The sequence below is a fragment of the Cyclopterus lumpus genome, chromosome 17, assembly GCF_009769545.1.
Source record: "Cyclopterus lumpus isolate fCycLum1 chromosome 17, fCycLum1.pri, whole genome shotgun sequence".
NCBI classification, from domain to species: domain Eukaryota; kingdom Metazoa; phylum Chordata; class Actinopteri; order Perciformes; family Cyclopteridae; genus Cyclopterus; species Cyclopterus lumpus.
Window position 1 is genome coordinate 18,904,712 of NC_046982.1, and position 13,064 is coordinate 18,917,775.

The following is a 13,064-nucleotide window of genomic DNA, read 5'->3' on the forward strand; positions in this document are numbered from 1 at the left end:
TCATTCACACGGAGGGCTCGGTTTCCCCGGAGATGTTACACATGCAGTGATCGATGGAGAAACCGAGTGGTGGAGGAATCGCCGGGAGCCTAAAGCACGATGTGGCGTGAGCCGGTGGCTCGTCCTCTGAACCCGGTTCACAGGACGCGGGTTGTTTTCACACAAGCGAGACAGACGGCTGCGGTGGATGTTATTATTCGGGGCCTGTCTCTTCTTGTTAAAGTCGACATGGTGTGTGCAGCCGCCGTCCACCACACTAGACCAACCTCTCTCTCTCTCTCTCTCTCTCTCTCTCTCTCTCCCCCCATTTGCTGTATTAACTGCTTTTTTAAAAAGGTGATTCTGAGCATTTTGATTGCCTCAAACAGCTCTCACCATGGCGGATGGTGTTCCCAGGAGGGGGAACCGGAGGTCGGCCCCGCTACGCTACCGCCGCGGCGTTAGCAGCACGTTAGCTAGCTAGTGGCCACACAAGCTACGTAAACAGAGCACAGAGAAGCTCGGATCACAACACGCACTCCATTCTCTGCTCAGGTCGACATCACTCCTCCATCTTTACATGAATAGCAGCTGCTTGCTGCTCTGAGTATCTTTAGAACCTCAAACTTAAGGAAGAATGCCGCGTTTGCATCTTGAATCTAAAGCGTTTGATAGAAACCTTTAAAATGAACACTCCAGAAAAAGAGAAATGTGATAATAAATGAAGATGTGGAAACTGCATAAATAAACTGCAGGACGAATTAATTATAAGAAAATGATCCAAACAATTCAAACTAAATGACGAGTTTGAAGGCCTCATATGTATATGTGTGTCTGATGATGGTGGTGATGATGATGATGATGATGATGATGATGGTGATGAAAACCAGCAGCCCCCCTTTCTCACACACACCTTCCTTGCCTGGTCATTGTCTTCGATCTGACCCAGATCCCTGCCGCTGGCCTGAGCGATCCTCTTCCCCGACACCAGATTCCCCACCATCACAGACGCGGGGCCGATCTCTGAGGAAGAGGAGGAAGACGAAGAGGCGAGAAGAGATTCATTCATTTACGATTGGACAGTTGAGCGGCGAACGGCAGCGGCTCCTGCTCACTGCTGAGGTAGTTTTTTATTATTATTATTGTCTTTTGATTACTTTGCACAATCAACACTGCTCCCACTAGACCGCACAAACAGTATAAAAACCCGGAAAATTACAAACGTATGAGCAATATAAACACTTTATATGTCCTCCCTTGAATTACCAATAAGGATTATATTGTATTTATTTGCTTTTGTTGTTTTTTTAAACTTATTTTTACTGTTTTTATATTTATTGTTTTTTGTTGTTGTCTATTCATGTCTCTTGTTGCACTTTCCACTTTGCTGCTGTAATCCTGCAAATGTCACGCTGTGGGACATCATATAATATTATTATTACACTATAAGCCCTCACACATTTGTTCACACTGTACCTGGTTGTTTCTGCCGGGGTTTGGGCAGGTTGGTGACGCAGGTGTGCGGACACATGAGCACGTTGCAGGGGTGCAGCGCCCCCTCCAGGAAGAGCTGCTTGGTCTCTGACAGGTGGATGCCACCCAGGGGAGTCTTGGGCAGAGTGTTGGAGGGCACCAGAGCCAGGCAGTAGACCCCCACCTGATGGATACCGTCTATCGCCTGGAAGGTTGATATGGGTTTACTTTTAAGGACAGAATGAAACGGCACCTTTACTTCTTTAATGTGATTCCTGAAGAAAAAAACAAGCTGCGAGTGAAGCCGATGCTTCATGTGTTAAAGCTGCATTCACTCTACTGACCACCAGGGGGCGACTGCTCTGGTTGTATAGAAGTCTATGCTTCATGTGTTAAAGCTGCATTCACTCTACTGACCACCAGGGGGCGACTCCTCTGGTTGTATAGAAGTATATGCTTAATGTGTTAACGATGCATTCTCTCTACTGACCACCAGGGGGCGACTCCTCTGGTTGTATAGAAGTATATGCTTAATGTGTTAACGATGCATTCTCTCTACTGACCACCAGGGGGCGACTCCTCTGGTTGTATAGAAGTCTATGCTTCATGTGTTAACGATGCATTCTCTCTACTGACCACCAGGGGGCGACTCCTCTGGTTGTATAGAAGTCTATGCTTCATGTGTTAAAGATGCATCCTCTCTACTGACCACCAGTGGGTCACTCCTCTGGTTGTATAGAAGTCTATGCTTCATGTGTTAACGATGCATTCTCTCTACTGACCACCAGGGGGCGACTCCTCTGGTTGTATAGAAGTCTATGCTTCATGTGTTAACGATGCATTCTCTCTACTGACCACCAGGGGGTCACTCCTCTGGTTGTATAGAAGTCTATGCTTCATGTGTTAAAGCTGCATTCACTCTACTGACCACCAGGGGGTGACTCCTGCGGTTGTATAGAAGTCTATGAGAAATGACTTAATATTCAAATAAATGAGTTTGTTTAAAATAGTAATTCATTTATAAATGTAATTTTTTTAAATGAGGCTTCCTTTTCTGTAAAAAAAACCAACAACTGTGCAATAATATTTTAAAATAAAATTAAAATGACTGCCAGCTGTATTAATGCCTTATCCTATTATTTAACTAGTATTATATTAACATCCGACAACATGTCTTAAACATAACATATACGCACAATAAAAGGATTATTTTCCTATATTTTGAAACATTTCCAGTCAATAACCAACGAGCTTGAATGGAAAAGCAGACGGGAAGTATATGTGATGGAAAAAGAGTAAAAGGAATAAAGAGGTTTGTTTTTTTATTGCAGCCGTATAAAAAAAAAAACACAGACAGCTTTTAAAGTTTCCCCCGCAGTCTCTCATCTCTCGAGTTTTGACTGAGATTTGATCTGCTAATGCAAAGTATGAACGTACAGCTCGGTGTCATGTTCACTGCGAGTGTGTCTGGCACAGAGTGTGTGTGTGTGTGTGTGTGTGTGTTTTGTCTCGTTTAAAATGAGTCTGTCTGGTGTGTGTGGAGTGAGACAGAGGAGCTTTGGGTTAAAGGATATCTGTCATTCAATAGTGTTCTTCATGTCAACTCGATACTTTCCAAAAGCTCATTGGTTCCTACTGAAGACGTGAATCTTTAAAAACAGTTATGTAGTTCACTTTCCTAAAACAACGGCTCACTGTAGCTTTTATTAAAACAAACAGGAGGAAATGGAGCATTTGATGGGGACTATTTTCAGCGGCGGATGAATCCACATGTGGTGCCTTGTGGCAGCAGGACGGTGTTGGTGGGACTGAGGCTCATTGATGTGTTTTTAATGGCGCTCTGTGGCTCAGAGAAAGGAGATAGATATCCGGCTGTGATGCACACACAAGACTTGTTAGTTTTTGTTTTATGGCAATAACAATAAAATACACATTTCAGTAGCGTCCGTGTGGTTCTAACAGCCATTTGTCTCCTTGCGGATGTTTACATGGGTCTTATATGTTTTTGATATTCAAGATATGATCTTTATGTTGTTATATATGCAACTGTGTATAAAGAATATATTGTACATAGAACGCGTGTGTGGTTGTCACTGTGCATCGTAGAAGAATAAATTGTTCATCTGTCAACAACAATTAAAAACATTGATATTTCTGTATTAATTTGTTACGTTTACAAAGTTAGGAAAGTAATGTTTAAATTCGCTGATATCAGATCAATACTCGCTATCAGGGATACGAGGGAGGAAAAAGTCAAATAAAATTTAAAAAAAGCATTGAATATGATTCCTGAGACAATTACGGGCAACCATAAAAAAACATTTCCACCAATAAGTTAATGAATAAAGCGGCATTGCCTCCCGCGATCACGCTGTTGCTGCTGCTGTGTTTGAGACCTTCGTGACGATAAATTAATCTCTGTTGTTGGTTAAAAAAAATAAACAAAGCGTACCTGCAGAACCCGGCTCATCCACTGGAAGCTGTCTTCCTCGGTGGAGTCGGGCCGCTGCTCCGCCACGACCACGATCCTCTCGTCGTGAAGCACCGTGATGGAGAACACGGCTATCCTGAAAAACACAAACGCAGCGAGCTCCTCAGACGCAGATCTCAGATCTGTTGGAGCACCAAACTAAGTGTGGTGGAAGCTGCAGCGTCGTCCCACTCAAAGGGCTTCGGGCTAAAGTTAGAATCAATGGGGAAAGTTCACAGAAATGACCAAAATATATTCTCTTTATAAAAAGATGAATTGGCTGGTTACAACGTGACGATGCAGGGAAACAATACAATAATATAGAGTTGAACATTTCCAGCATGTGGAGAAAAGAGCTCTTCAGACAATTGCTTTTTCTTTTTTTCCAGGACACAAATAAAGGAGTTTAAAATTATTTAAGAGGAATAAAACATTTGAAAAAGTGGCGTTCTCGACCTTGCTAGTCTGTTGAAATCGTTAGCGGTGAGGCTGGCTAACGTTTGCGAGCCAAAGTAGCTACGTTAGCTAACTTGTTGGCGACCATTAGCTCTGAAAAATGTGACTCTTAAAATAAAGTACTTAATTTTCGAAAAATGCATTTAACTATCAATTATCTATCGGTTTTCGGTCCGGGGTACAAAGACAACGGGCCGGACCCGGACCAGGACCAGGACCAGGACCAGGACCAGGACCAGGACCCGGACCGCCTGTTAGTGACCCCTGACTTAGAGGGTGAGGAGCATTTAAGGACCGTTTTAATTGAATTTGTTAATTTATCCATTTGCGTCTATTTATTTTAATCATCTTTCTTTTCAAATTGCTCTCATCCATTAACTTCAAGAGTGACGTCACATATTTACATAAATGTGCGTGAATATACATCTGACTACTGGGGCTATTTAAAAACACAAGTACAGGCTCTGTTTACGAAAACGCAAAAGTATTGTGAAGCAAACATCTCTGTTAATAATAAAACTTCTACGCTCCTCCACTTGAAATATATCAGCAATAATAATCTGTTTAATAATTTGTTAGACGAGTTACCTGCCCCTGTAGACGAACTTCATGGGCTCCACGGCGAGCGCCGTGGCCACGATGTCGTCTGCGTTGTGCTGGCGGCCGCCGACCACCATCAGACCGTCCATCTTCCCCGCCACGAAGATCAGACCACCGGGACCGATGAATCCCAGCAGGCCGGTCCTGGTGAAGGGGAACTCACTGACTGGAGCCCCGCTGTTGGTCACGGGGAAAACCTGGGCGGGTTTTCAATATTATTATTATTATTTTGTGAAGAAAAGAAGGTGAGAAACTGTTTGTACTAAGTAATAAATATAAAACGCTCACCTCGAAGGTGTTCTTGGTCATGCCGGCCAGGCCGTAGTAGGAGGTTCCCGTGGCAACCGTACAAACGCACAACTCTCCGATCTCATCGGTTTTACAGAGCTGAGGAACACCTTCTGGTTTCACCACGCACATCGTGCCTGCAGACGCGGGGGGACGGTGTGGTTATGAAGGAGAAACGATGAGAACAGACATTCGTGTACATCTACTTGTGTATATGAACATTTTAAGATCACCGATCCTTTACTTAAAAAGGCAGAATAAGTTTTGGAAGTTGTAGATCGATTTTTGAAGCCTCGAGTTTGACAATTTGGTCGTCGCCATCTTGGATTGCGCCCGCCACTATGTTGTCTTTTTGCAACCAGTGAACAGGAAGTGACCATATTAGGGCTGAGAGACCTGTCAATCACCTTGTAGCCCCGCCCTAAAGCATACCCTACTTTATGGTCTGTTTATGTGCATAATTTACTAAATGCACATCAAGAAGATTGAGACCATAAACTCATGTTTACAATGTTTACTGAGGGAATAAATCAAGAGAGAAGCAGAGTCATTTTCTCATAGACTTCTATACAACCAGAGGAGTCGCCCCCTGGTGGACACGAGAGAGAATACAGGTAAATGAGCTTCACTCGAATGTTCAACTTAACTAAAAATGAGGCGACCAGGTGTCAAATCAAAATAAACTGAGCTAAGAAAATGGCGGGCAAAGTGTAGGAAAAAAAAGAAGAAAATATGAGTCCAAACATTTGGAGGTGAGAGTTCAAAATAAATAGAAATACGTTCAAATAAGCAGGTACGATGTGGATGTGGAAATAAGCTCATATAAACAGGTTTAAGAAACACGTTTAAGGAAAAGAGATAACACAACATGACCATATATTAACAAATTAGATGCATATATCAGAAGTAATATCTTACAATAGAGATAAAATGGCAAGAAAAGAGCACAAGCACCGCAACCAACAAATCCTACTCATTGTGCCTTTAAGTATATCAGTAAACACGGAGGAAAATAAATACTCCCTTACACGTACTGCATCCGTGTGATAAATGATATCAGTAAAATAGGGATTTTATGTTTTCAGATCAGATGAAAAATAAACTAAAAAGGTTAAAAAAAGATTTTAAAAAAAGGAGCAAAGAAAGATAAAAACAGGTTGAGTTAATTTTCTGTAAGTTGATGATGATCAACATTACTAGATTTCTTACTTTTGAATGTAAAATATATAAACTAACAAGTAACTTCAGCTAAAAAGTTTAAAAAAGTACAATATCTCCGAGTGAAAAGTAGAAACACTCGAGACCTTTTTTTTTTAAAGGTCTGCGGTCTCACCTCCGGGCATGACGGCGCCGACGTCCTGCAGCGTGAGGACGGACAGCTTCTCCTCGGAGTCGACCCGGATCACGCCGTGACTCAGACCCTGCATGGACAACACGCCGCGACCGGGAGGCGTGCTGCCCTCCTCCACGGGCCTGCAGGACGGGGAAGCACACGGCCAATCACAGTGAGGACAGATATAAATATGTTATATAGGGCTTTCTTTTTTTTTTTAGGGGGATTTAGGCGGAAAGTTGGAATTAAATTGGGGTTAAAGTTAGAAATAGGAGCTGGGGGCTGTGTGCCAATGAGGAAGTAGAGATTAGTGCACGTGTCCTGATTTATTGACATTTTTTTTATGAGGTTTGATGCCGCTCTTGTGAAGATAAAGTGAGTTCATTACTTTACCACCCGCTGAGGCAAAGTGCCATTTATTAGCCTGTGTGTGGCACAAACGCACACAAACATAAACACACACACACACACACACACACACACACACACACACACACACACACACACACACACACACACACACACACGCACGCACAAAATGGCTTTTACAGTGTCGTAATTAAGAGCATGAAGCATAAATTGCAGCCGACACATGAATGGAAGCCGCTCTGGCTCGACTGTGATGTGGTTTGAACTGCGGGGGCGGATGATGAAAGAGGTGGAAAAGGTTGGAAGTTTAAGTGTTTCAAAAAGCCACAAAACTGTAAAGTCAGGAATGTTTAATGAGTTAAATCAAGAGCGAGGCGTTAATAGAGATAAAAGACAGCGACTTGTTTACCGAGTCGGGTAAACAGACGTGTGTGTGTGTGTGTGTGTGCAGGAGACAAGGCCACAAAATAAATTACTTTTAAAATGGAAGGATTTGATGCATCATGATGATGACAACCATTCTTAGTTGTTGTTTTTTAAAACTCCACAGTCGAAACCTTATTCATCAAATTTAAATTACATTCTCCGATTAACTCTTCATGCAATTCTGTGCGTGTCTGACGTGCTCAGGGCAATACAAGCACACATGTGTATATGTGTGTGTGTGTGTGTGTGTGTGTGTGTGTGTGTGTGTGTGTGTACCTTCTTAAAGCTACAGTCAGGGCCTCGGGGGAGCTGGCACAGGGACAAATGACCTCCGGCTTCAAACCTTTAGTCTGGAAGACGTTGAGGAAGGCGTCGCAGGACGAGATCGACCCTGAGAGACAAACATTAAAAAAATTACAAGCTTAACGCTCCACCTCAAGATGTCACAGTTCAGAGAGTGTGTTCGTTCTCCTTACAGGGATTCGAACCGTCCGCCACCACCAGCATGCGCAGGGAGCTCAGGTTGACGTCCCGCTGCTCCCGGTGGGCCACCAGAGCCCAGTGCATGTCCCGCGACTTCACACACGCCACCTTGGCTACACACACACACACACACACACACACACACACACACACACACACACACACACACACACACACAGTGAGATTTCAGATTCATTTTTCAGGCTAAATATCATATTTTAAAAGCGGTAAACTGGGACAATTCCAGTAGCTTGCGTTGGTTTGTTTACCTTTGTGCTGGCAGACCTTTTGGATCCAGGACAGAGGGTTGACCTTCATGAGGGCGTAGGGAATGCTGATGACGTGCATCATGTTCATGACGCTCTGACGGAGATGGAGAGAGGGAGGCGGTCAGAGCGAGAGGTCAAACTGTGGAGAACTTGTCGGCTGAACGACAGGAACATCGGTCGCTACGGTGGGCAGCTAGCTCTTCGACTGCGCGTGCACATTAATCGTAGTTTATACTTTAATAAAAAGCACGAGGTAAATGTCTGGAGGTTTTACAAACAAAAGACAAAAGTCTTGAATAAAAGAGTCGACGTTTGAGTAAATATTTCGCAGCCAAATCTAGTTTACAGGATAATCAACTTGAACTTCTTTCGTTAGCCGTTGTAGCTGCGGCACAAATCTCTCAAAAACCAAGATGGCCGACGGTAGGAAAATAAAAATGTTGACAAATCAAGTAACAACTAAGGAGAAATAAAGTTTGATTTTATGTTATGAGGAAATTACAATGAATTATCAGCCCACTAAATTAGACGTCGTGCATGCTCTATCTTGCTATATTTCAATTAATACAATAATAATTAAATAATACTAATACAACTTCATTGTTCTTTTAAAAAACAAAATCTAAAAATTTAAATTGATCAATTGATTTGTGTTTAGAATGAAACTTGGTAGTTTTTCTAACAGAAACAATATTTTGACAATACTTATTGTATAAATGTTATATTGTAAGTAAATTATATATACACATATATATACACGTATATATATATATATATATATATATATATATATATATATATATATATGGTTAAACAGTTGAAGGAAGGGAGGGCAATATATTTGCATTCCATTAGATGCATTAGTATTAGAATATGCAGTTTTACAGAATTAATAAAATATATGTATATAATATATTTTTTCCATTGTTTGATAAAAACACATTTCTTCAGTTATAAACTAAAATGCTGTCTTCCTCAATGAACACGTGAAAAACACTCATGCTTGAAAAGTAAGTAAGTTAATAAACATCAGATCTACAGAGGAATAAAAACACAAGTTGGGATGACAAAAAATATTTTATATGTAAAAACAAAACACAATCACAGCTATTTCAACCTCAGTTCAGGGGGTTGTTCTTACGGTCAGGACGGCGTGCCACAGCCCCACGTCCTTCTTGAAGTCTAATACATTCACTATGGTCTCGGCTGGAGGACGAGAGAGAGACCGTCAGAGACAAACAACAGCGCTGTTGGTTGTAAGGTGAAAGAAACTGAAGCGTAAATGTGTGTGTGTGTGTGTGTGTATGTGTGTGTGTGTGTGTGTGTGTTTTACCTTCTGTGTAAGCGCAGGACTGTGTGAGCGTCTGGCAGTGTGTGAGCAGGGATATCCTCATGACCGTCACCCCGAGAACGCTGCCATCCTTACAGGTCTTATACTGGACAGACACACAGACACACACACACACACACACACACACACACACACACTCAATGATGAACGTTTTGGTTTTTAGACGGATTGAGGTTGTCTTGGGACGACAGCTGAGAATATTCTACATACAGAGTAATCTTAAAAAAGTTAAGTCGATTAAAAGAGAAATAATAGATATATGTATACATATATATGTATATATAAATAAATATATATATATATATATGTATATATATATACGGATTCACCAACAACGTCTGAGATGACAGGAGGAGAATCTCAACGCTGATCGGCTTTCACGACACAGAATTTCTTGTTACATTTCAACTCGACTTTGTGCGTTATCTCTTTTATTATACTTGAAAGTGAATTATTTTCTTGCCCCCTTGTAGCTTCTAAAACAATTACAAGAGACATCTCAGCTGTAAGTCCACAGTGCGACTTTAAAAAGAACATGAAGACATTCGTGTTGCGATATGAATATTAATATATATTATTGAGGCCTGAATCAGATGTGAAGAAATGCGGATTGATGCATCTAAAGTTTCTTGTTTGCTCGAGCCGACAGCAATCGATGAGCTTCTTTCCAAAATAAGATTGTTTGAGAATGTCTGACAAATGACTGCTGCAATGAAAAAACGAAGGCCCATTATGGGCTGCTATTAAAGTTATGAATCAAGCCCGAGATATTAACGGCTGTCTGAAGGAAGCCTCTGTTAAAAAACAAAAGGTCGATCGTTTCTTCAATCATAACTCTGCTTTCATCATTACGCCGTCAAGCTCCGGTGCAATCAAGGAGACATTTCACCTGCAACAACAGCTTAAAAAGGTGCGTCGGGCGAATTCAAAATCAATCGGACGAAATGAGAACCTTTTGATCGTCAAGGGAGGTGGAGAAACCCAGAAAAAAGAGAAACCACGCGAGCGTTACCTCGATGTAGGCGGTGTCCTGGTTGGCGTCCTTGATGTGCGGGAACCAGTCTCGGGGAGGTTTGGAGAGGTGTTTGGACTCTGTGACAAACCACAGCACCTTGGGCCAGCCTGGACACACGGGGTCACAAAACAAACGTCCTCATACGGCCAATGTCCACCTTTCATTTCCTGGTTTACCCGCCGAAGCTCATTTAGACCTAAAAGTTTGCTTTTGACGGCCAGTTCCGGGAAGGCCCGGGTAGCTTCTTTAGATCTATGAATGTGTCCTGGAAGCCGCCTTCGCTAGCGACCGCGGCTCCGTAGCTCCAGGAGGTCAGTAAGCGTCACTTGGTTCTGCTGGGAAGTATAAAACGCTCGTGTATGGTTTTATTTCAGGCGTTGTATGTTACTGTACTTTTTAAATCATTTTAAATTATGTTCATCAGTGCTTGTGTATTATCATCTTTACTGTTACAATCGACATTATTCTTATCATCATTATGCGTATTGTTATTTTATTATTATTACCATGAACATTATTCTTATTTTTATTATAATTTTAAATGGTTTCGTTAATCATTGTTAGTCTTCCATTTCTATTTTGTAACGCACTTAGTGACCTTTGTTTTAAAAAGTGCTATATAAATAGTGTATTATTTTCATTATGCTTATTAGGAGTGTGATTATTATTATTATTTAAAGTCGCTCCTGTTTTGTGTGTTGACTCAAACAACACCGTTTGATATTCCTTCATCCAGATCCAGACGTCAGATTAGTTGTTTTGCTGATTGAAATGTTCCATTATGTGTGTTAATATTTCACTTCCCTACGCGAACACCGTCGTGGCAACGAGGACGCGTTCGAGTGTTCACATCAATGTCTGAATTAATGCTGCAGGAGAAAAGATCAGCCCTGTGAATGAGACGAGTTTGTAGCCTGCTGATCAATAAGAGGAGCACTCCACCTTAATGAGACACACACGCAGATAGACACACATACACACACACACACACACACACACTCATAAATCCATACTGAGTGAGGAGCAGTAAATCTGGAGGCATCATGTTGCTATTTATACATCCATTACTGAAAAACAAACAGTCGTTATTAATCAGGAGGATTCCCTCTCCCCCCGGTGCTAATGTCTCTATATTCTCAATTCATCATGCGTCGCTTTCTTTCCTCCTTCTTGTCGGCTGCTTCCCCTTCAATTCTCTCTCTCTCTCTCTCTCTCTCCCTCCCTCTCTCTCTCTCTCTCTCTCTCTTTCCAGACTTCAAAAATGGCAACTTAAAACTGCCCAATTCAATAAAAAATGATAATAATACAACTAAAAACCGTAAAAGCGCGACATGCACAAAAAAGAAAAACGCGCCAGTTTTCTAGAAGTATTTTAGCAGGAAAAAGGGAGCTGATCCCGGCAGGAATGTTGCACTCAAACTTGATGCCTGATATTTAACACTAATGCGTTTAGAGTTGCCATAAATACCCTTCTTACCGGTAGGCTGTCTGTGTGTGTCTGTGAGTGAGTGTGTGTGTGTGTGTGTGTGTGTGTGTGAGACCTTTAAACTGTGGGATCTCTCCGGTGGGGCTCTTGGGTAACCCTTTGTGGCAGGCGTCGCTCGTCAGAGCCACCGTCACTCCGCAGCTCCCCAACAGGAACCCGATCTGCTGACTGCCGGCGTCCTGGACGGAGACGGAGACGTCAAATGTGATTAGTCGTCTAAATTGGATTCTGATCAATCAATAACTGCTTCCTGGTCCTGCTCAGCTCGTCGTAAAGTCGGAGGTGGGTTAGTTTTGTGAGATAAATCAGCGCTCAACGTGAAAAAAAAAGAAAAATACGGTTGCCACAGACTCTTGTGTGCACGCGCATATTTAAATATCACTAATGCAATAAATATATATATATGTATTTCGGGGTGCATGTTTGCAATGTTTTTCTTTTTGCTGTCCCTATTTTTTTTATGTAAAAGAATTATGTTGAAAAGAGGTTGACCAAGGGGCAAGAATTGGTTGGACAATTTCTCAAAGTGGTTGCCAACGGATTTCCGCCATTATATCTTCAATAGTATAATATTCCTCAGCTCGTATGTGTCACTGAAACGAGATCAGTGAACTGCGCTCTCTGCACGATGCGTCACAAAACCCTTTGGACCACGCAGCTCATCGCCCAGTGGAACTCTTCTCTATGTGGCCTTTTGGGTGGGATTTAAATGGCTTCATGGAGCCAGCGGGTTTTGCTTTCTTTTATAGATTCATACGGGAAAGTTGAGCAGCTGAGACCGGCAGCGCTCAGTAAGCTGGATCGGTGTTTTGGAAAAAGACCTTTGATTTCACTTTGACGGCATCTAAATTATTACACTTCAGCGTGGACATGATCGTGTGGACGTATCTTTTGCAGACATTTGACAACAAGACAATTGATGAAAACAATCGGGGCCCAACGACGGAGATGCAGACTTTAATAAGAAAAAATAAGTTTGGAGTCAAGGCGTTCACGTTAAAAGCAGATAGTACATGAGGTGGTGGGGCAACAAACCAGAAACATTGAAACTGAATTTCACAAAGCC

At 42.0% G+C, this 13,064-nt stretch overlaps 1 protein-coding gene across 6 annotated transcripts in view; it reads right to left on the reverse strand.

Annotated features, from left to right (window-relative positions):
• LOC117746586 (disco-interacting protein 2 homolog C) overlaps positions 1-13,064 on the reverse strand; it is a 134,450-nt gene that overhangs the window by 16,936 nt on the left and 104,450 nt on the right. For 4 of the 6 annotated variants that reach the window (XM_034555821.1, XM_034555818.1, XM_034555816.1 and 1 more), the window contains 13 exons: positions 12,054-12,177; positions 10,510-10,619; positions 9,480-9,582; positions 9,288-9,352; positions 8,147-8,240; positions 7,871-7,990; positions 7,671-7,785; positions 6,600-6,739; positions 5,267-5,403; positions 4,967-5,175; positions 3,905-4,019; positions 1,456-1,657; positions 893-1,002 (listed from right to left, as the gene is read on the reverse strand). In XM_034555821.1, the coding sequence (XP_034411712.1) occupies positions 893-1,002; positions 1,456-1,657; positions 3,905-4,019; positions 4,967-5,175; positions 5,267-5,403; positions 6,600-6,739; positions 7,671-7,785; positions 7,871-7,990; positions 8,147-8,240; positions 9,288-9,352; positions 9,480-9,582; positions 10,510-10,619; positions 12,054-12,177 (1,644 nt within the window). The remainder of the gene's footprint in view (positions 1-892; positions 1,003-1,455; positions 1,658-3,904; positions 4,020-4,966; positions 5,176-5,266; positions 5,404-6,599; positions 6,740-7,670; positions 7,786-7,870; positions 7,991-8,146; positions 8,241-9,287; positions 9,353-9,479; positions 9,583-10,509; positions 10,620-12,053; positions 12,178-13,064) is intronic. The other 2 variants (XM_034555819.1, XM_034555817.1) reach the window with 1 other exon arrangement.